Source organism: Hypanus sabinus, chromosome 30 (genome assembly GCF_030144855.1).
Source record: "Hypanus sabinus isolate sHypSab1 chromosome 30, sHypSab1.hap1, whole genome shotgun sequence".
NCBI classification, from domain to species: Eukaryota; Metazoa; Chordata; class Chondrichthyes; order Myliobatiformes; family Dasyatidae; genus Hypanus; species Hypanus sabinus.
This window is the reverse complement of record NC_082735.1, coordinates 20,927,317-20,949,982: the sequence shown is the minus strand read 5'-3', so window position 1 is coordinate 20,949,982 and position 22,666 is coordinate 20,927,317. Positions and strand designations below refer to the sequence as shown.

Genomic DNA, 22,666 nt, shown 5'->3' with positions numbered 1-22,666 from the left:
TTGTAGTTTCCATCTTTACCATAGAGGCAAAATTTTCTTCACCTTAATTTTTCATAGTGTGCCTCTTTGGATTCCAGGACCTTTTTGATCTCACAAAGTCATAAAGTTTTCAAAATCTTGTACAGCAGGTTAGGGAAAAACTGCCTTATTGAAATATAATTTTATGCAAGTTCACCCATAATATTTTAAAGAACACCAACAAGTAATATTAATTTTTGTAGCATTTATTAACAACTGGGCATGGTATATGTTCCATTGATTTAATTATGGGTAGTGTTTAGATGAACATAGAAAATACTTGATGGACCAATACAGGGGAAATTGTTTATTTTTGACTCACGGAACATGAGCTTATTGACAGTTCTCAGGAGCTTTCAGCCTGTATGCCTCTTAATTGTACTGATAAGTAGGAGAGTTTAAGAATAGAAGAGTTTGCAACAGAGCTTGTGCAGAACCTGGGCCTCATTTCAGCTTTCAACGTACTTTGGACTTATTTCACTGATTATACCCCTATTGGAAATTCCTGCCCACTGTGGAGCAATTTTCATTGAATATTGGCAGCAAATAATAAAGCATCTATTGAAAGCAGAACAACATTTTGCTAAGAATTGAAGAGTTGGCAAATGCCAAGTTCAGATCAGGTCAGATTTTTTTCTTTTATTATTACAATTGTTAAATCAATTCTATAAGAGAGCATTACAGATAACGCAGATAACGCATTAATGATGCATGACAGATAACATTTTTCTTACCTTGACAAAGAGGGGGAATGGTATTCCAATTGTAAAATCCTTGGGGGAACTTTGTGCATGTCGCAGTACCTTGTCCAATCAGTCGATAGCCTGGATCACAGGTGAACTGCACTGTGCTGCCAGGTAGCCCTCCTGTTGGTGTGTGGACTCTGCCGTGTCTTGGGGGACTTGGTGGGCTGCAGTACGGAGCTAATGACAAAACAAAATTACAAATGTACTGAAGTAAGTAACACAGAGAAAGTGCTGGAAGAACATCTGTGGAATACAAAAATCTGTCAACATTTCAGGCCAAGACCCTTCATCAGAGCTGGATAGGAAGGGGCAGAAACCAGAATAAGAAGGTAAGGAGAAATGAGATAGATATTCATTGTCCAGGGTCAGGGAGCTTGCTTGCCAAACTCAGCTTTCTAACACAGCAGCTGACACTTTTAGAGATCAAAGAGTTGTTTTTCAATAAGTTAAATTCCCTATCAATATTCTTTACTCAGCTTCCTATCATAAACAAGAGCCAGTCTCCAGTTCTTAATGTAAATGGAAAGCAATAATCAGTTTGAAGTTCAAAGGGTGGCTTTGCAAACATAGATTATTGACATGCTGGTCCACAGCATAGGACTGGCTGCTCAAGAGATGCAGTGTGAGACAATGAGGTTATGTTAACTGTCCTGCTGAGGGGTTTCAGTCCGAAACGTTAACTGTACTCTTTCAATAGATGCTGAATTCCTCCAGCATTTTGTGAGTGTTACTCAGTTTTCCAGAATCTGCATATTTTCTCTCATTTGTTATGTTAATTGAGCCTGCAACAAACCAGACAACATTGGCTGACTTATTTAGTTCAAGTAAACTTGCAGGCCAGATTGATACATGTCCCTTAGCATGTCAAGTAGCTGATCTATCAATAGTTAGAAGATTTGTGTACTCATTTAGTCAGCATTCATAGCATTTACTTTAGGTGTTTACAAACTGTCTCCAGATGCTTTTAGAACACCTGTGTGAAAAGGTACCTGACAAAATATCACCTGCGTATGAAGTTAGCAAGTAGCAATAAACAGTATAAATGAAAGACAGAGGTCAGTTTAGTTAGGAATGGTCAAGAAACCGCAAGAAGAATAACGGAAAGGTGCAGTGACTAGAATATATTCTTCTGCCTTTGATTTCGCAGTAAACAACTCTTTTATTTGTCATGTGTTGGTTATGTCTTTTTAGCAGGAATTGCATCGGTGTTCTGGAAACCCTTTGTGTTTTAGAAATAGTTTGTAATTTGGAAAACTTTTGTAAGATAGAAAACCTCTGTGAAATTTAAACGTGTTTTAAGAATTTTATCTAAATTTGAACATGTATTAGTTTAAATGTGCTTAAACTACTTAATTTACTGGAAGTATCTCCTCATTGGTAGGGAGCAGGTCTGTCGCTCAAATAGTGGCCATTGGCAGCTAATTTTGGCATGGAGGATATACAGGGTCGTGATTTCATCTTTGAAGAGTAGGTGGCTACATTATGACCTTCCTTTAGTGAGGGTACCTATTGCTATCTATATCGGATGGGTCTTACAATCTTCATTCGAGTCAAAACTTCGCAGTCAACAAATCCAGTGCCATCACAGAGGGGGAGACGGACAATCTGGTAGCAGTAGGTGAAGCCAGGTGAGGGGGAAGATGGGGTGGGTTGGAGAGTGCAGATGAAATAAGAAAGTGGAAGAAAAGTAAGTGGGAGGAATAAGTGGAAGAGGTAAAGAGCTAAAAACAAAGGAATCTAATAGGATAGGACATTGGACTGTGGAAGTAAAGGAAGGAGGAAGGGAACCAAAGGGAGGTGATAGGCGGGTGAAGAGGAGAAGTGGTAATTGTGTAACCAGAATAAGAAATGGAAAATTTACTGAAGTAAGTTTTTGTCATTATTTAACTCTGGAGATAACAGGGTGAGAAAATGAGTCTGCTGTATGCACTTTACATTAATTCATTGGTGGTATTTGATCTCTTATCTTTTCCCTAAATCAGAGAGTCTCTGGCAGAGCAAAATTATGTGTTTATATGCATGCTTCATCGTGCAATAGCATTGATATGCCACTCACCATGGCAACATTGCCCTATTTCAAGTAAAACTGTTGTACCTGACAACTTGTTCATCATTTTCTATCACTTTGAATGATCAATAAATAAGTCACTTTTCTGCAGTGTATGTTTTCTTTGCAATAATCAGCACCACTGATTAAATACAATAATGCAATTAAATCACACTGAGAATACTGAGGTAATTACATTCACTCTGTACAGTCAAAGGTAAATCAAGCAGAAACTGTGTGTGTCCCAGCAAAAGGAATTGCATTTGGAAGAAAAATTGATTCTTATCCAATTAAAATTCAATTACTACAGCAGCATTATACACATTAACAATACAACGTATTGTCAAAAAAATTCCTTGTCAAAAAAATAAGCTTATGGTCAGGAGTCATTTTGAAACTGTGGAATAAGTTTTGATTAACATCTTTCCTTTCTCCTGCTGTTCTAGTGATAATTTTCATCTTGGCCATCATTAATGTAGCTTTGAAAGATATCTAAAGTTCTTAATTTACAATGAATTACCTTTGAATGGGTTAGTTGCTATTATGTAGGCAGCAATATTGCCACCAGCCATGATCTCACAAACAATCAGATGAATGACCTGTTAATCTATTTTTAATAGACGTTAGAAGATGCTTCTGGAGTTGTTCTTAATTCAGACAGACACGAACACATAATACGTACACATGCGCACTACTGAAGCTGATCTGAGACTGGGTATCTTCAAATCCAAAGAAAGATGTAGAAGACATCTCTGGCAAACAAGCTCATGGTTGTACAAATGCCCGATCATGGCAATAAAATACTTACGTCATTCTCCATGGCAATGTCACCGTCACCCTTCCAACACCCTTCAGGTGAAGATGCTATATCTGCCAACCTGCTTATCAATTATCACTTTCGGAAATCAATAGATCAGTCATTGTTTCTGCACTAAATATAAAAGCAAGGATGTAATGTCGAGACTTTACCTAGCACTGGTGAGGCCACACTTGGAGTATTGTAAGCAGTTTTGTTTCACTTTTCTTAGAAAGGATGTGCAGAAAATGGAAAGGGTTCAAAAGAGGCTCACAAAAATTACTCTAGGATTGAATGGCTTGTCATATGAGGACCATTTGATGCCTCTGGGCCTGTATTCATTAGGATTTAGAAGAATGAAGTGTGACCTCATTGAAACCTATTGAAAGGTGAAAGGCCTTGATAGAGTGGATGTGGAGAGGATGTTTCCTATGATTACAGTAGAGTCTGAGACAGAGTGCACAGCCTCAGAATAGACGGGTGTCCTTTCAGAACAGAGATAAGGAGGAATTTCTATAGCCAGAGAGTGGTGAATCTGTGAAATTTTTTGCCACAGATAGCTCTAGAGACCAAGTCTTTATGTATTTTTAAGGCATAAAAAGGTTGTTAGATTCTTGATTAGTCAGGGTGTGAAGGGATACATGGAGAAAGCAGGAGATTGAGTCTGAGAGGAAAATTGAATCAGCCATGATGAAATGGTGGAGAAAACTCGATGGGCCAAATGGTCTAATTCTGCTCCTATATGTAATGGTCTTATAGTCTGTTATTTTCTTTTGCAATAGTCAGCACGAATAAACTACAAGAATGAAAGAGACTATTTCTTACGTATACATATTTTTATGTCAGGTGGGGATAATATTAAGTTGATACATAATTTCATTTGGCATTCTTAAATAGGCTTTAGATTTTTTTCCTCCTCAATGCAACAGAGGTGATTTTCAAACGCCCCAGTGGAAATGAAGTTCCTCAATACTAATGAATGCAAGTGATCAGCATCCTCACACCAGTCTCGTATGCCAATATAGCAGAGCTTGCGAGTGATTTTGACATAAGTTAAATTCCCTTGTCATCAGAAAGCCAAAGATGCCACTGAAAATTGCAAATTCAACATCTACAGTATATTGAATTCTGAATTTGAGCAAAGCTCCAACCACACATTATCCACTTATATAAAACAAGTTTATATCAGTGCACCTGACAACAATTTTTCATGGACATTTGCAGTAACAGTTTTTCCCTGTCAAGCATGATGACCTTGCGCAGTTTCTTAGCCCACCATGTTGCTGTTTATTGCTCAATTCTTCAGCCATGATACAATTTCCTGGTATTATTTCTGCAAAATTAGCTGCGTTGAAGGCATGAAGACTACATGGCTACTCTCTCAGCACTATATAAGAAAACAGTTTGAGACAACATGTGATACTCAAGTGGAAATGCAATGATGGAGTTTGCCTACACTTCTGACAAATCTTAAGGTTTCATTGCACTTTATAAATATTCTGAATTTCTAAATATTCTAAATAATCACCTGGAACTTGCACATTTGCAGCTTTCACCTGGGGTTTGATGAGTGATCTTTTGCAAGAAATAGAATCAAGCTCGCCTCCTCAAAGTTCAAGTAAATGTAATATCAAAGTACATATACATTACAACACACTACCTTGAGATTCACTTTCTTGGGGTTTGGGTTTTGGGTATTTGATCCTCCACAATATTCCGCCAGGGAATTTAAACAGGAGATGGCAGTGTTTTCATTACGAGGTTCGAGTTGCGAGCTCAACATCAACCCGGCACAGATGGAGAGCGCGCTCAGGAGCGGTCTGTCACTGGATCGAACTCAGCAACCTCCGTTCTCGAGCCTGGCTCTGATCTCACTGTGCCACCAGTTGACCTTGCAGGCATTTAAAGGAAAATAAAGAAATGCAATATAATTTGGGAATAAAAACACTATAAATAATAAAGACTGACAAACAGCCAATGTGCAAAAGAAAATTTTACAAATAATAAAAATGTAAATATATAATACTGAGAATATAGGTTGTAGAGTCATTGAAAGTGAGTCTTTAGCTTGTGGAGTTGGTTCAGCATTAAGGCAAGTGAAGTTATTTATACTGGTTCAGGAGCCTGGTGATAACAGTTCTTGAACTTGGTTGTGTGGGACCTAAGCCTCCTGTATGTCCTGCCTGACTGTAGCATTGAGGAGAAACCTATACCTTTACCAGTACTATCAGCACTGTTAAATTACTGATCAAAGCTGGCAAGCTTAATCCAAAATCACATCACATCTAATTAAGCCCTTGTAGGAACATGATGGAAGCTCACTTTAAGAACAAAGCAAGATCTTCAGATCACAAGCTTGGATTTCAATGCACCTTCTTAAAATTAGAATTAAACATGAAGTGATGGTAGGACAACATTTCTGGAGAATCCAAAGAGTTTGATCAGGTGGGCAACATTTCTATTGATATTTAATGGCAAAGAGATGAAGGCCTTAATAATACTCAACAAGGAATCAATTACACATTTGACACCTTGGGGGACAGCAATGAAAACTAACTTTGCAAAAGACCCATGAGTAATCTTGAATGAGGCTAAAGAAGAAACGTTGAAGATATAGTTCCTTGGCACTGCCATCACATTAGTTAGAGTTGGCAAGAGATTTCCTTGCAACAGATGGCAATAATATGCATTGCTTCCCTGCAGAATAACAGAAGGCAGATCCTTTCAAGTACTGCCATGTTGCCATACTCAAACTCTGCAGTCAATTCTATTTAGTAGAATAATGTGTGGTTCAATCAATTTACTTATAGAGCCAACTGGTCTTCCTGGCATGTCTTTTTCATCTTCTGCCATCAGATCCTATCAAAAGGATGATTGAAAAACTTTACCCTCATACTGAAATTTAATTATTTCAGGAAGGCATTGCAGTCAATCCCTTGCTGGTTATTAATATCCAATTGGAATGAATGAAATTGACACCATCACCAGCCAGAACTGTTGCCCAAAGGACCTAAAATGAGGCAGCGGTGCAAGTTTTGTAATTAAGTTTAAATTACACACACTCCCTTGGATGATTTTTGCAACCCCAATGGAATATTAAGGTTTCTGGAAGTGATTCTTAATTACCGTTTCTTCTAATCTAGATCTTTCTTCTTATCTAATCTAAGATGAATGTTCTGTTTCTCCTTCAACAGATACTTGCAAACCTGTTTAGCGTTTCCTGCATTACCTGAATTTGTTCATCCAAACCTGAGATTGGCTTATTTCATGAGATTTGCTTTTATATTGCCCTCCAAGCCAACTTCAAATGGCCCAGAGACTATTTTTTTAAATTGACTCCTTCTTCTCTTGATTCAGTAATTTTATTTCAGTGCACTGACTCGGTGACCCAGATCTTGGTATGTGTCCTCAATGATATCAGACGTGCTGGGCGCAGAATACAGTGCAGTATGAGTTCAAACTTTGCTAGCAGTCTTCCTAGATCAATCAACAAAAATATATTTGATCCTACATAAGTCTCAACAACTACTTGTATTCATGTAACACTTTTGATGCAGTAAGACATTCTGATTCACTAGAATGTTAGTAAACAAAGCTAGGGATAGAATCATACAAAGATATTTTCTATAGTGGGGGAGTCTAAGACTAGAGGACAGCCTCAGAACATAGGGACATCCATTTAGAACAGAGATGAGGAGGGAGTAATTTCTTTAGCCAGAGAGTGGTAACTCAGTGGAATTCATGCCACAGATGGCTGCGGAGGCCAAGTCAATGGATATACCTAAAGAGGTGGTTGATAGATCCTTGACGTGTAAGGGCACCAAAGGTCACAGCGAGAAGGTGGAAGAATGGTGTTGAGAAGGAAGGAAAAAACAGCCAGGATTGAATGGCCTAGTTCTACTCCTGTGTCTAATAGTCTTTCTGAAAAGATAAAACAAAAGTGTGCTTGGGCATAGAGGCAAGTTTTAAAGAGCGACTTAAAGGAAGAAAAAGGAGAATAGTGGCCATTACAGAATTGTGCCATGGAAATTTGAAGTCCAAGGCACAACTGCTAGTAATGGAATGATTATTTCAGAAATTAGACGAACACCGATAAACAGAGGACTCTACACCTGCTGGGATATATATAGATAAAGAAAGAACTGCCATGGGAAGGTTTGAAAACAAGAGTGAGACATTGATAATTGTGATAAGGCTTACATGGGAATTAGAGTACTTCAGTGGGTATTGGGGTGAATGATGGAAAGGAGAAGCATTTTGCAACACCAGAGGAGACTACTCCGATCAAGCAAGTCCTCAGCAAGTATAAATGCAGCTAATCTCACCCTGTACCTTGTTTCATTTAAATATTGATCATTCCAGATGTTTTATTCATCATAACAAAATTCAGTTGACATCGTTGAATAGTTAGTCAATCACCTTAAACCCTTTGTCATCAAGGACTTCCATTGATTCTGTCTGGATCCTTCTTCATTTCAATCATCCCTTTCATTTTGAACATTTCCTTTTAACTAACATTGTTCCAAAGAGAACGACATCTTCATCAGCTCTCATCCATGGACAATCTTTCCCTGCATCTTTGCAAGGCCTTCATGTATCTCCAGTGACCAGAATTGATTGCAGTGTTCAAGTTGTGACCAAACCAACAGGTCGTGAAGGTTTATCCTGAATACTTTTGTGCTTTGTGCCTCGGTTTAACAGCTCTTGCATGCTGCAAAATTTTTTTTTTAGGTAAATCTCCTGCCACTTTCAATGATTAATGACTAAATAGAAAATCACAAATTGGCAGCAAATTAGTGAATGACACATGACATAAATTAGAAGTCTAATAGGGTTCCAGATTCAGATATAGTCAAAACTGGAAGAAACAAAGTCTTAGATGAGGCTCATGCATGGATAGAATTGATTATGTTATGGCTGTGTCTACTCAGACCTTGAAAGTCACCTCAAAGTCAAAAATGACACAAACTGTCTCATATAGTTATCAGGGAGTGGGATAAGATGATGGTTACAGAAGGAAGATTTTAATAGGGATTGAAAGTAATGTCTGAGGAAGTTTCTGCTTATTCAGTACTGGATGCAGGATGAGTTAACTGGCAACTTAGATACCAGAAGCGTCAATTGCTGTGATGATGAGGTGGACTTCGATGTTAAAAGAGCACAGCCAAGACCTGACATTGAACATTCAATTATATTCCCGAGAGACAAAGTGTAAGAACATAAGCGCGAGAAGACAAGTGCAATATACCGGGAGGCTATCAGAGGTAAGAGTGTAAGAGCATTGACAGAAGACAGTGCAGATCATTCTTTGGCCATAACTAACTGGATGAGAAAGAAACCTAGTCCTTTTAAACTGGACAACAGAGGAGAAGCACCAGAGCATGAATGTGTAGCCAAGCTTATCGAGTGCTGTAGTCAGGAGAAGATACGTCAGACTCTTTTGTTATTTTGATTGGATGTGTGGTCACCAATGACTTTTTGAAGTTGTACAATGGCAGGAATGTTCAACTGATTTTATGTTTGAAGCCCATTGAGATGGATGCTTATGGATTTCAGAGGCAACAGCATCTTTAATGCCTTTTAGGGAAGAAGCTGAGAATGACCAATATTTGCAACAATGCATTGTTCAGTGAATGCTATGTTAAGAGAATGGGTAATGAAAAATTCTTTGAAATGAGAGACAGTGGTTAGCAACCTCAAAAAATCAGGAAAATCGGGTGAGTGGGCAGCAAGTTTGTAAGAATGGCATCGTGGAGCAGGAGATGGACCTCAAGGATAAGGTAAGATTGTAAACAGTATGAGGGAAGAAATTAGGGAATATCAAACATGATGCAAGTTCAGGATAATCTCAGAAGGAACTATTAAGGGTAAGTTTAGACAAAGAACATGAAAGGAAGAAGACAACCATCTCCCTAGATGCTTAAAGTTCTAGTGGCAAGGAAGTCCTTGCAATTTTTGCTGAAGTTGGAATGGGAGAGTCAGGAGAGAGCTGGATTTGTTTGCTGTAGAGACAATAATTCTAATTTTCTTTTATTCCTGTCCTCAGGAATACCAGTGTCAATCTCCCTCTATTCCAATGATCGTGTTAGAGTTTAACATGTTAATTAACTTTTGTAATGCTGTACTGAAACCTCATTGCTCTCCACTCCCCATTAACCTGCCTCAGGAACAGATCACTATTGCTTTAGCATTGTTGGGTCTAGACACTGGTGGACCCTCCATCCCTTGCAGAAAGATCTCAATAGTTCAAAAATGTAAACAATTTCCACCTCCTTAAAGGCAATTAATGATGTGAAATCATCCTTTTGAAGCAGATTTTTCATCATGTTCTCAGCCATTATGATTAGTCCTGTTCTGAGGGTTTGGAATCTGCTTGTCTGTTGTGAAATTCTTTGGGATATTAACAAATATTAACAAATAAATTATAAATGCAAGCTGGAGTTTTACTGGCAAACTTACATTGTCCTTCAATTCTGTGGTTCTGAAAGGGATTCAGCAGAGTCTGATGCACACCTGCTTTTGAAATTGTTTATCATCTCTTTTGGCCTCTATAGCTTTGTGCATCAGCAAACATTGTTTCAGCACTGGTCTGATCATCACATTGTGTTTAAAAAGGTAGTTAATCGTAGCTGTGACATTGTAATGTGAAATTGCTATCGACCAGTGATAGACTTTCTCCCAGCCTCATCTCACACTGCTGCTTACACTAATACTGTAGATTAATGGCTTTGTCCTTGTGCTTATGTCAGCTTTAGATATCAGCATAGAACAATTACATTGATATTTAAAACACGGATAAGACTGCAGGAATATGTAGCTGGGGTGATGTGTGGAAAAGGAGACGTATTCATTTATCTATACAGGCCTCTTACCCAAATAATACTTTAGGGTGCAAATATATGGAAAAACTAAGGTGAATGACTTGGCCTCAAAAATGCTAATAAATAAATAAAAGATTTAGTTGTAAAGTTATAAACCAATCCCTGTTCAAATAAAGGCAATCCACTGACATAGCTATTTCAGCTAGGAACATAAATCAAAGTTGGAATATCTTTATACAGCCTAATAATCTATTTTAATTGATTTTTTTGCTAATTTCGTAATCAGTTTTCAGTTCTCTCTTTATATTTCAAGTTTTCTAAACAAAATCTTCAAGCCTTGTTGGGCTTAGAAGAAGAAATTACAAATGCGTGTGTAACAAAATATCTGCCCATTCTTTCATCTTGTACAGTTCTCTGTTTCAGGACAGAATAGATTTATTAAGAAATTAAAACAGGTATTGCTGTGTGGTGTTGCTGTCGTGATGGTGGCTCAGTGTTAATAATTCTCCAGATCAAGTTTCAGGCATGAAAAATCATTGCTTTAAATCCCTCCTCAGCCATTCTACTGCAATCTCACACCTTGTTGAGACAATGTGTTGTGTACAGGCAGTCTCCGGGTTACGTACGAGTTCCATTCCTGAGTCTGTCTTTAAGACGGATTTGTAAGTAAGTCAGAACAAGTACATCTAGTTTAGCGTCAGTTAGTTAAACGTTTGTCTTAGCATATAGTGTATATTTTACCTTTGTATGCATATAAAATACTTAAGAAATATATGTATCCCAATAATTAAACCACTACATTGATTAGTAATAATTGTAGCTTTCATCGGGGCAGGGCCTTTCACATGCTCCGTTATTCTCACTTTATCTGTTATCCTTTAAAATTGTTCCGATCGTTGACCGACTGCAGTCTAACGCTTTTCCAATGCCCCATGGTGTTTCACCTCTTTCCGATTGCTTTATTATTTCTACTTTTTTAACTGCCGGTTAACTGTCAGCTAACTATTACTTGGATTGCACTACCTGTATGTATAATCTATATTTTCATTTATATTTATCATTATTATTGTTATGAGCAGAGAGACAACATCTGCCGGAAGTAAATTCCTTGTATGTGCACAGGTACTTGGCGATTAAAGTCTGATTCTGATTCTGATTCTTTATTTTCAATCGCAATCGCTTCCCGTCAATGGAACAGAAACACTGCGGGCGGCGGGTCCCGAGCTGCGCCGGCTCCCGGGGTCCACTGGGTCTTAAGGACCACCACACTGAATTCCCTGGGTCCTAAACTCCACCGCATTGAGACAGGTTAAATGGGACAAGTGGGGGCTGTGTTGGGTTTGAGTATTTGATCCTCCACAATATTCTGCGTGGGAATTTAAACTGGAGGTGGCAGTGTCTTTTTTACGATTTGAAGTCGCGAGCTCGACATTAACCCGGCACGGATGGTACAGGAGTCATTGGATCGACATCAACCCATCACAGGAGCAGTGTGTCACTAAATCGAACTCGGGAACCTCCATTCTCCAGCCTGGCACTAATCTCACTGCGCCACCAGACGACTGGAACAGGGTGAATCTTACTAAGAAAAATTTAAGCCAAATACAAAATTAAACACTCAGCACGGTGTCAATGGCAACGACTTTAAATGGCAGACGGCATTCTCCTTCCTTGGTTCGTAAGTATGAGTTGTCCGTAAGTTGGATGTTTGTAACTCGAGGACTACCTGTAACTGATTAATCATGCAAGGAATTGATTGGACCTCCTACATGCAGAGGGTTTCCTCTCTTTCCCTTTCTCATTTTTGTTTGTGGGTTTTCAAGTGCATGTTTTCCTCTCAGTGGGTCCATTTAGTCGCTCCCACACTATAGAGTTGTCCAGTGTGTACCATTACTAATATGACTCGGTAAAAACATTTAATTGTACTACTCTGCTGTTGGTTTTGCTCTGCTCATACATAACAGTATTAAAGTCAAGTAAGTAAACCTTCCAGATTCTTACTGCCTGAATCAAGCCAACCTTATTTCACAACCTGCCATTTCTACCTTGTTGTTTATAAGGCAGATTGATGATGTCCTTGACTTCAATACATCCCCCAGTGCAAAGACTAATTTTTTGACAGTAAAGAATGAAGGAAAACACACTAGTATTTGTTCCTGTTCATGCTACTTGAAACCATGGCGTCACCAATGGGTGGAAACTCTGAGTAGAAGCACAAGATTTGGCTCAGAATCTAAAAAAAAGTCACTGTTGCTGTAAGAAGATTGGAGCTTAGATGAACTGAAGAATGGAGCCACAGGGGCAAATTGTTTCCAATACGGCAACTTAATCTTGCCACCAGAGCAACCTCATCTGCATTAGAGTCCAGGCTTTGAACCTAAAGAAATGTTTGAACAAGCTTTTTATGTGCACGTTCTTTCAGCTTGTTAAGTTTTTGAGGAAAATGCAAACATTTTTGGAACGTTCTTGCTTTAATTAGGAAAGTTGCACTCTCTACACAGGCAGGTTATGTTCAAAATAGATTTGCACAAAAGCAAATTATACCTGTGATCTTGAATGTTTTAACCTCCTATTGCAGCCGTACTATCAGATGATGTATGGAGCTGGCCTTCTACAGTTTTTAGATGACATTTGGATTGCATTTGGAGCTTTGGATTGCATTCTCATTTAGAATTTTCTATATAGTATGGAGTAAAATCTCAATGTTCATTTTGCTCCATAGATGCTGCCTGACCTATTGAGTTCTTCAGTATTTTGTGCGTGTTGACCCAGATTTCTAGCATCTGCAGTCTGTTGTGTAATTCCATCCAGAATGCAGGTGTGTCAGATAATTCAGAAGGCAAATGGCTGGTTCACAAACAAATGAAATATAAACGTAAGGAAGACAGAAGTCTCATTATGCCTGTATGGGTGCTGGTTGGAGCATATGAGAGGGAAAGCTTTTTATTCTGCTCTCCCTATTTAAGATAGACTTTAATTGGAAATAGCTCAGTGACAGTTTATTAGGCTAATTATTGGGATGAAAGTGGCTCCTGATATATAAAGTTGGTAAAAATTCCATCAAGTTCGGAAAAACGGGAGGTGATTCTACTCAAATCATTCAAAGTCTTGAGAGTGCTGGAGAAGGAAGATGCTGAGAGCATAATTCCCCTTATCAGAGAATCAGGTGAAAGGAGGCATGATGGAGAAAGAAGGCTGAGAGGAGTTTCTTCTCTCACAAGGTTTTTTTTTATTACAGTCAACTGTGGAGACAGAGATTAAATACATTCAATGCTGCAAGAAAGAGATCTTTTGTCTAGAAGGAAACCAACGGCTATAGGGATAGCCAGGAGATTAGAGCTGCAGCCAAGATCAGAATACCACGATTGAATGACAGGCAGGATGAACAGGCTACGTGACTCCTTTAACTTTTATCTCTGATGTTCCTATGAAAGAATATTATGGGCACACATAAAAGGTAAGAAAAAATAAATTAATTTCAATGGAATGGTGATTTTTTTTATGAATAGTAATTACATTGACTACATTTTGGTTGAATTGACAGGCAGATTTATGGGGCACTTTCATGTACAGAACTGGGATTTTTTAAGTTGGTAGGTTATCCAAGTGAAGAGATGGACAGGAACCAGTGCTTCCAGCTCTCCTGTTCAGAATGTCATAAAATAAAGTTGAAGAGGTGACAATATTTTTTATTAAAATGCTGCATGTAGGCTGTAAATTAAGTTGAATCTGGTTGGGTTATACCCTCTTTTATTTGGATTTGATGACTGCGGTACTTCTGTATTCTGGGTACAATATCTGCCTACACCATATCAGCAAAAAGAGAAATTATTGGAAAGGAACACACCTCAAACATCCATTTACTTAAAGTGTGAGGATTGAGGCACAGCCTAGTATCCTTGTGATAATCAATGGAAAAGTATTGATTCTGCATGACTACGAGGTTCCCACAAGTACCTCAATTTGCTATTAAATGGGTTCAGTCAAGACAACAGCACCCACCATTCCCTGCTGATGAAATACCTCAATTGCAAAAAGAATGGCCTCGTTTCACACAACGCCTAATGCCATGTTCTGATAGTGGTAGTTTCTGATCAAATACTGTGAAATTGTGGCACATTTCCTGATATCAACTGAAAACCAAAGAGACTGGGTACTGAGCGTTCCCAATGATTTAATTTTGTCAGTGAGGTTTTCATTCCAGCTATTTTTGCTGGTGGCTTTGGTTGTGAAATAACCCACTGTTTCTGAATCGGAAGTCTCACTCTAGGAATTTGGCCTTTAGTTCAGTGCAAAACTATGGGCAGTGTAATGATGCTAGATATTGAACTGAACCCAATTTTTACCCAACATCATCAAGATATCACACCTGACCCATTTAATGTATTTTCTGTTTGAGTATTCTTTTTGTGTCAAATATTGTTTTTTTTTAATTGAGATGCAGCGCAGAATAAGCCCATCCAGCCCTTTGAGCTGCTCAGCCCAGCAACCCCCAACTTACTCCTGGCCTAATCACGGGACAATTTACAATGCTCAATTAACCTATTAACAGGTATGTCTATGGAAACTGGAGCACCCACATGGCCAAAAGGAGAACATACAAACTCCTCACAGGCCGTGGACGGGAATTGAACCTGGGTCGCTGGTAATGTAAAGTGCTGTTGCTAACCACTATGGCACCGTGCCACCCCTAATCGTGTGGCAAATGGCTACACTGACTGCAGATTAGAAAGCAAATAGAGGATTCTTTCTCCAATTTTCTTCACTTATGCAGGAACACTTTCAATGGTGATATAAACAGAAATGCACAGGTATGACTCAATGGCAATGAAATTAGAGCAGAGCAGTAGTACACTGTGAAAGAGAATTCAAGACCCATGAAGATACACCATTTCTATTTAACTATGTTTAATTAACTTCTCTTGGAGGTATCCTTTTATTATGTTCTGTGGTTAACACTGAAGCCCAAGGTAACATTCTCATCAGTGGAAAGACTTCAGCCATCCCGCTACTAACCTGAGTAATTTATCTTAAATCCTTTCCAGTTGGTGGCATGGTCAGACGACCAGCGGAGGTAAACCTTGTTGCTTGAGCTGATAACTGTAATTGGAGATGTATAATTGCCACTGAGAGAGATAAGCAGGGGGTTTTGACTTGAGGGACCTGTGGATAACAATAGCATTTGAGTTAGGCATATAGATGTTATCTGATTTTTTATGCAATGAAACAGCACCCTCCATTTGCACTCAAATGACAGATTAATTTTCCACCATGCTGTTCCAAGTGCCATTCTCAGAATTTATCAAAGGCACTGTGAAAATGCTGTGTCTAAATTAGAAGATCTCAAAGTGGAGACATGGAAAAAAAATGTTTTGAAAGGTAATGCATGTCTTTCTCAAGATTCCAATTTGTTATGCCAGAACTATGTAGATTTAAAAGAATAATCTATATGCAAATTTCAACCACCTGAATATTAATCTCCATAACCTTAATTTTCAAGTAATTGACTTCAGAAAATATGAAGACTAAATCGTAGCTGGGACCTTGTTAAGGACAGCCCAGACTTTGGCTGCGATGCCAACAGTCACGTTCCTTTACAATGTCTGAATGATAGGAGTGGAGTGAAGGAAGCTGACTTGGAAGCAAACAGTTTGAGTGGTGCCAGATAACTATGAAACTGGCTGGGTAAATTAAGCTCAAACATGAGAGGATGGCCTTCTTCCCTTATTTCGATATCCATTAGATATTTCAGTCAACATCAATCTGTTTATAAGGACTATCATACAATATATTTCTGGCCTACTATTGATAGCTCTTTAATTTTGTTCACAATTAAAAGTAGTGTCTAAAATCTGACTTGAAATGTGTACAGATTCGCTTTGAGTAGCCCAATTAACACTCAAAAAGAATAATACTGTCAACTTGCCCACAATGCAAACTCAAATCACATACATGAATAAATTGCATAATCAGATAACTGACCAAAGATAATTCACTTGCAAAAATTATTCTTGCGCTAATCAGACTCTGATTTTGCCTGCCATACTGTCAATAGCATAAGGAATCTGTCTTACTACATCCTTCACCATGCTAGCCTGTTCGGCAGGTGGAGATGTGGGGAGTTCAAAGGGCAGGGGAGGAACTGGGGGAGGGAAAGAACATGCTCTGGAACTCTCTGCTGAGTTAAATCCTGCAGAACAAACTTTAAAAAAAAACGCAGATACTGAAAATCTGAAGTAAAAACAGAATGTACAGGAAACGTTCAGCAGGTAGTATCTGCAGAGAGAAAAACAGACTTCTCAACTATTCTGATTGGGATAAGTATCTAACTGGGAGTGGTGGCAACTATATTATATTTGCCCTCTCTCTAAGGGGATATGGAGGAAATGCCAGGGTCCTCACACATCTGAGTAAGTACATAAAGACTTCCGATAGCATCAAGATTGAAAGTTTCTCTGTTTGTTTGGGTAATTGAACAGCTGAACAACATCTGAGCTTATGTAATGGAGGATTAACAAGGCCCATGAAACTAAAGTTTAGAAAGGCATTATTCTCCACAGCAGAAGAAAGAGTGACATCCAATTAAGGCACAATTATAAAATGATTGTGAGCAATATATCTACAGCATGCTAATATCAGAATTATGAATATTAAATATTATTAATTTACCATCATATATTTCCAGTTCATCAAACTGTCGTTCACTTTGAAAGAACTCAATCTGAAGAGTAACATTGTAGCCTGGATCTACTTTAATAATCCATGAACAGGTCTGGAAATGCCGGTAATTTCCGAGGAAGCCTTGATTTAAGATGACTCCTGAGGAATCCATGAGGATCTCGTTCACTGGGCAATGTGCTGCGTCAACATAAACAAATGTCAAATTATATCACATCACTTTGCTTTGAAAATCAGTTGCAAAGAAACATCTTCAAAAGCCTTTTTCTCATTTGTCTGGGGAACTGAGGAACTGAACGTACCTGAAGAACTACTCAAGAACAGTAGGCCCTAAATCACAAAATTAACTGGTGGGTGACATACAATTCACAGGAGGAGCCCTGGCATTGATTTGACCAGACAGATTCATTTTGCTGTTGCCTAACTCTGAACTGTCAGGATATCAATCCAGGTGGCAGAGCTAAAATCTCACAGGACAAGTGATTTTATACAGTTCTGAAAACCTCCTGGGAGATGGCCCAAGCGTCACTTACTCTGTCTTCTTCTTAGCATGAATAACGTGAGCTATCCTGATGCTTTTCTGCACTGACTTTGGCTTAATTCTGTAGAAATTAAAACTCATGGAGGAGAAGGATAGTTTCTGCCACCGCAAAGAGTTGCCAGTATAATACCAATGGCGCCATGGTAACGTAGCATTTACCGCCACACTATTACAGCTTGGGGCATTCTGGTGCCCAGCGTTCAATTCTGGCGCCATCTTTAAGGAGTTCTTCCCTTTGGAATGCATGGGCTTTCCTTGGGTGCTCTGTTTTCCTACCACAGTCCAAAGATTGTAGACTACATTAATATTCCCACATTATAATTATCTAGTTAAGCACACTCAGCCATATTTCATTTTTCCTATTTGTACAACAGTTAGTTCTCAGTCCAGTTTCAAATCAGATGCGGGTGGATTAATTGGTCATTTTAAATTCTCCTGGGATTAGGTTAGTGTTAATTGGGTTTATTGGGCTTGCTGTGACAGTGGGGGACCTACTCAGTGTTGTATGACTAAAAAAGATGAATAAATAGACATATTGTTTGCTCCTTTTGAATTCAGTATCAATGAAGTAAGTAGAATTGTGAATAATTACAGTCTGAAGTGTTTGTTTATTCATTCAAGTAATGTAGGTTTGTGGGCAGGATCAGCATTAATGAAACGTTACTAAGTTGCTTTGAGAAATTTGTAAAGAAGCTATCTCTTGATCACTTGTAAGCTGTATCACATCTGACTTGCTGGTCTATTTCAGAAGACAATTAGCTGTCTTCAACATTGATTGCATCTGCCCAACATGTGATAGCTTTTTCAACTTTACTGGCTAGGAGAGCTATTTTGCTACATTGGAAAGAATCTAACCCGCCTACTGTTTTCTATTGGCTCTCCTCCATTATGTCATGTCTAAGCTTGGAGAAAATTAGAAGCCGGACATTTGATTCATCCTTTAATTTTGAACAAGTCTGGTGACCCTTTGTTCAATATTTTCACATGATTTAATTTATTTTTATTTATTTATTTTTCTTTATTCTCTTTGGGGAAAATCCTTATCCATGAAGGTTCGGAGATGACGGGAAGAATGTGTTTTTTTTCTCTCTCTTTTTTTTCTAATTTTATCCTCAATTGGACTGCCCAATCTTTCTTTTCTTTCCTTTTTTCTCTTTCTTTTTTTTGTTTCAGTTTAGTTAATGGGTTTTTTTAAATCGATAAAATTTCCAATCTTATTTTTATGATTGCTATGAGGAGTTGGAGTTTTTTTTTTACCATTGTAATAATAACAGCATAATATTTTACCTATTTGATTTTGATATTATATACTTTCTGTTTTCATTATTGCTGTTTATATGTCTTTTATATTACCTACTTGCTGAACTCCTCCTCCAATTTGAATGTTCTTTATTTGAAAATCAATAAAAAGATTGAAAAATGAAATGAACATTGATATTGGTCTGGAAACACATACAGGTGAGACCAGATAAAGGCATATATCCTTCCTTTAGAGATAGACAAAATGTTTCTTTTATTGTTGCTATAATTCACAGTTTCATGACCACTGTCAGTAATACTAGCTTTTCATATGGCAGATTTAATTATTACTTTGAAATTCCACAGTTGCAGTTATAAGATGTGAACTCATGCCTTTGGGTTATTACCTCACACTGTTCATTACCAGTTTACTTGTCTGGTAACAGAGCCACAACATTAATATTCCCACATTATCTTTATCTATTAAACATACTCTGCCATCATTTATTTCTGCTATTCGCACATTAGTTCTCAGTTAAATTTCAGATCAGATGCAATCATCTTTCACAGTTACCACTGCTGCTATAACAGTGAAACACATTCAATTTCTAGGCCTGATATTACTTGAGGCATTTAATTCAGATTCATTCTGCAGCACAGATCAACCCATGTTCCAGTCATCTTCTCTATAGTTTGAAAATACACCACAGTCAGCAGTAAATGGTAGGGCATTGAGGAATGCAGTAGAACAGAGTGATCTAGGAATAATGGTGCATAGTTCGCTGAAGGTGGAATCTCATGTGGATAGGGTGGTGAAGAAAACTTTTGGTATTCTGGCCTTTATAAGTCAGAGCATTGAGTATAGGAGTTGGGATGTAATGTTAAAATTGTACAGGGCATTGGTGAAGCCAAATTTGGAGTATTGTATACAGTTCTGGTCAGCAAATTATAGGAAAGATGTCAACAAAATAGAGAGAGTACAGAAGAGATTTACTAGAATGTTACCTGGGTTTCAGCACCTAAGTTATGGAGAAAGGTTGAACAAGTTAGGTCTTTATTCTTTGGAAAGTAGAAGGTTGAGGGGGGACTTGATAGAGCTATTTAAAATTATGAGGGGGATAGATAGAGTTGACATGGATAGGTTTTTTCCATTGAGAGTAGGGGAGATTCAAACAAGAGGACACGAGTTGCAAGTTCGGGGGCAAAAGTTTAAGGGTAACATGAGGGGGAATCTCTTTACTCAGAGAGTGGTAGCTGTGTGGAACGAGCTTCCAGTAGAAGTGGTAGAGGCAGGTTAGATTTTATTATTAAAAAAAAATTGGATAGGTATGTGGACAGGAAAGGAATGGAGAGTTATGGGCTGAGTGCAGGTCGGTGGGACTAGGTGAGAGTAAGTGTTCGGCATGGACTAGAAGGGCAGAGATGGCCTGTTTCCGTGCAGTAATTGTTATATGGCTATATAGCAGTAGCTACAGAAAGTGCACACTGCAGTACTGATAACACTGGATTACAAAGACTTTCTTTCCTGAATACTTCTGTGTGTATCTTATGGATTTTGGGCTGCTGATTATGAAAATCACCATAAAGTTTCCCGATGACTCATCCATTTAAAAAAAAAATCAGCTACACTTGTTATTTCAATTCATAATTCAAGTCAGAATAACTGATGCCAAGATGAAGGAAGGTATTTTTGTTGGTCCACAAATCAAACAGGCCATCCATGGCAGGCAATTAGAAGAACTACAAATGGAACTGGAGAAAATCGCATGGAAGACATTCAAGGATGCTGAAGATTTTCTTGGCAACTACGGAGCTCCAAGCTACATGCAGCTGTTTGACAACATGGTTCAAGCATACAAAAACCACAAAGTGTAACATGGCACTAAACATTCATTTTCTGCATTCCCATTTAGAATTTCTCCCTACAAATCTTGGCGCTGTCAGCGACAAGCATGGTGAAAGGTTTCCCCAGGACTTTGGGATCATGGAGAGGCAGTATCAGGGCAACTGGAACCCATCAATCTTGGCTGATTATTGCCGGACACTTAAGTGAGAAACCTCCGACACTGAGTAGAAATGAAAATCGTCAAGAAAACACTTCTAACTTAGTTGAACTATTGCAAAGTGTCAGCAATTAAATGAAATATATTCAATAAAAGTTAATTTCTTATTTCTCCAAAGTCCTATGTGATAAAAGCATCCTGAAATTATATTTGTGTTTAGCTTCAAGTGATCTATCATTAACAAAAAAAGGACTTCTGAGGAAGCAACACTTTCAAAAAAAGTTGCGGTCCAAAGCAAGTGGTCTGTTCAACTAAGTCACAGCATTGACAGCTATCACTGGACACTTGGACTGAGTACTCCATGGAACTGGTGGCCCTGATCAATTATTCACAGCAACAATTTGAATAGTTCACAAATAACTTGTTCATTCCCCCTCTCCCTCCAACTCTCTGCTTCCCAGAAAATAAGTCACGAATCACTTTTGCTTTACTTGAAGTCTCCCCAAAGGCTAATTGTGAAATGGAGTCCAATGAGCTTGATGAGTCCTGCCCCTTATTTTGCCTTGTTTCAGTCCAGAATCTGAAGTGATGTTGAAAGTTTGTGTCTTCATGGAGAAATGGAATTTTAGCCTTTAGAAGGTCAGCCAGACCTTGGAAAGATTTGGAACGCTGCATTCGTCTTCTGCCCTGATGCATTTTCTTTTTCAAAGGGAACTAGTGGTATGAATGTGGTCATGATTATGTCTACTTGCTTGTGTGAGGTCTACATCATGTACATCGACTTGTGTCTCCTGCTTAATATACCAAAGTGACAGACCTTGTTGAATCAACTGTGCGATAATTGTTGAGAACATTAGCGAGGATCTGAATAGACAACGTGCATCCCCCCTAAACCTTGAGAGGAAATGTTGCAACTTCAAAAAAAGAAGCTTACAGTGTACTTGCCCAGATGTTTGGTTTCTATTTATTGGATATCCAGATGACCTCTACCATGTCTTTCACTGGGAGGCTGAGGGAGGAGAAAAACACTGGCAACACTGGGGGGGGGGGGCGGCGGGGAAGATGCAGTGTAGAAAATAACAGAGAAAGAAATAAGAAGAGAAAACTAAACAAGTAAATCATTGTTAATTTTAAATAAAGTCAATGATAGATAATAGTAAAGGCTGAACTTAACATGAATGGGTCCTGAGGCAGAATCTCGGCCTGAAATGTTAACTGTTTATTCATTTCCATAGGTGCTACCTGACCTGCTGAGCTCCTCCAGCATCTTGTGTGTGTTGCTTTTAATATGAATGGCGTTGCATTGGAGGGGAATAAAATTGAAAAAGCAGTGAGAGGGGGTGAGGTGGATATGGGATTGAGGGAGAAAGAGAGAGTTGTGCATGCACACTTAAAAATAGACACAAAGAGAGGAGGAAAAGACAGGAGGGAGCATCAGAGAATGTAGACCACACACTGGAAAAGGAAAGAAAGGGAGAGAAAAGAGGTGTCAGCTGAAGGTAATGGAAATTTTATTTTATATTTTTTTATTTACTCAGATAGAAGCCTTTCCAGTCCGTCGAGCCATGCTGCCCAGCAACCCCTGATTTTATCCTAGCCTAATCACAAGGAAATTTACATAGACCAATTAACCTACCAACTGCAACATCTTTGGACTGTGAGAGGAAACTGGAGCATCGGGAAAAAAACCATGGAGTCATGGGAAGAAAGTACAAGGGTGGGAGTTGAAACTGAGTCACCTGTACTGTAAAGGAGGGAGGGAGGGAAGGAGAGAGCG

General features: G+C 38.5%; 1 protein-coding gene across 1 annotated transcript in view; it reads right to left on the bottom strand.

Annotated features, from left to right (window-relative positions):
* LOC132383331 (CUB and sushi domain-containing protein 1-like) overlaps positions 1 to 22,666 on the bottom strand; it is a 474,994-nt gene that overhangs the window by 124,215 nt on the left and 328,113 nt on the right. Inside the window, exons 34-36 of the mRNA XM_059954233.1 lie at positions 17,098 to 17,286; positions 15,445 to 15,591; positions 753 to 941 (exon numbers count right to left, since the gene is read on the bottom strand). Of these exons, the coding sequence (XP_059810216.1) occupies positions 753 to 941; positions 15,445 to 15,591; positions 17,098 to 17,286 (525 nt within the window). The remainder of the gene's footprint in view (positions 1 to 752; positions 942 to 15,444; positions 15,592 to 17,097; positions 17,287 to 22,666) is intronic.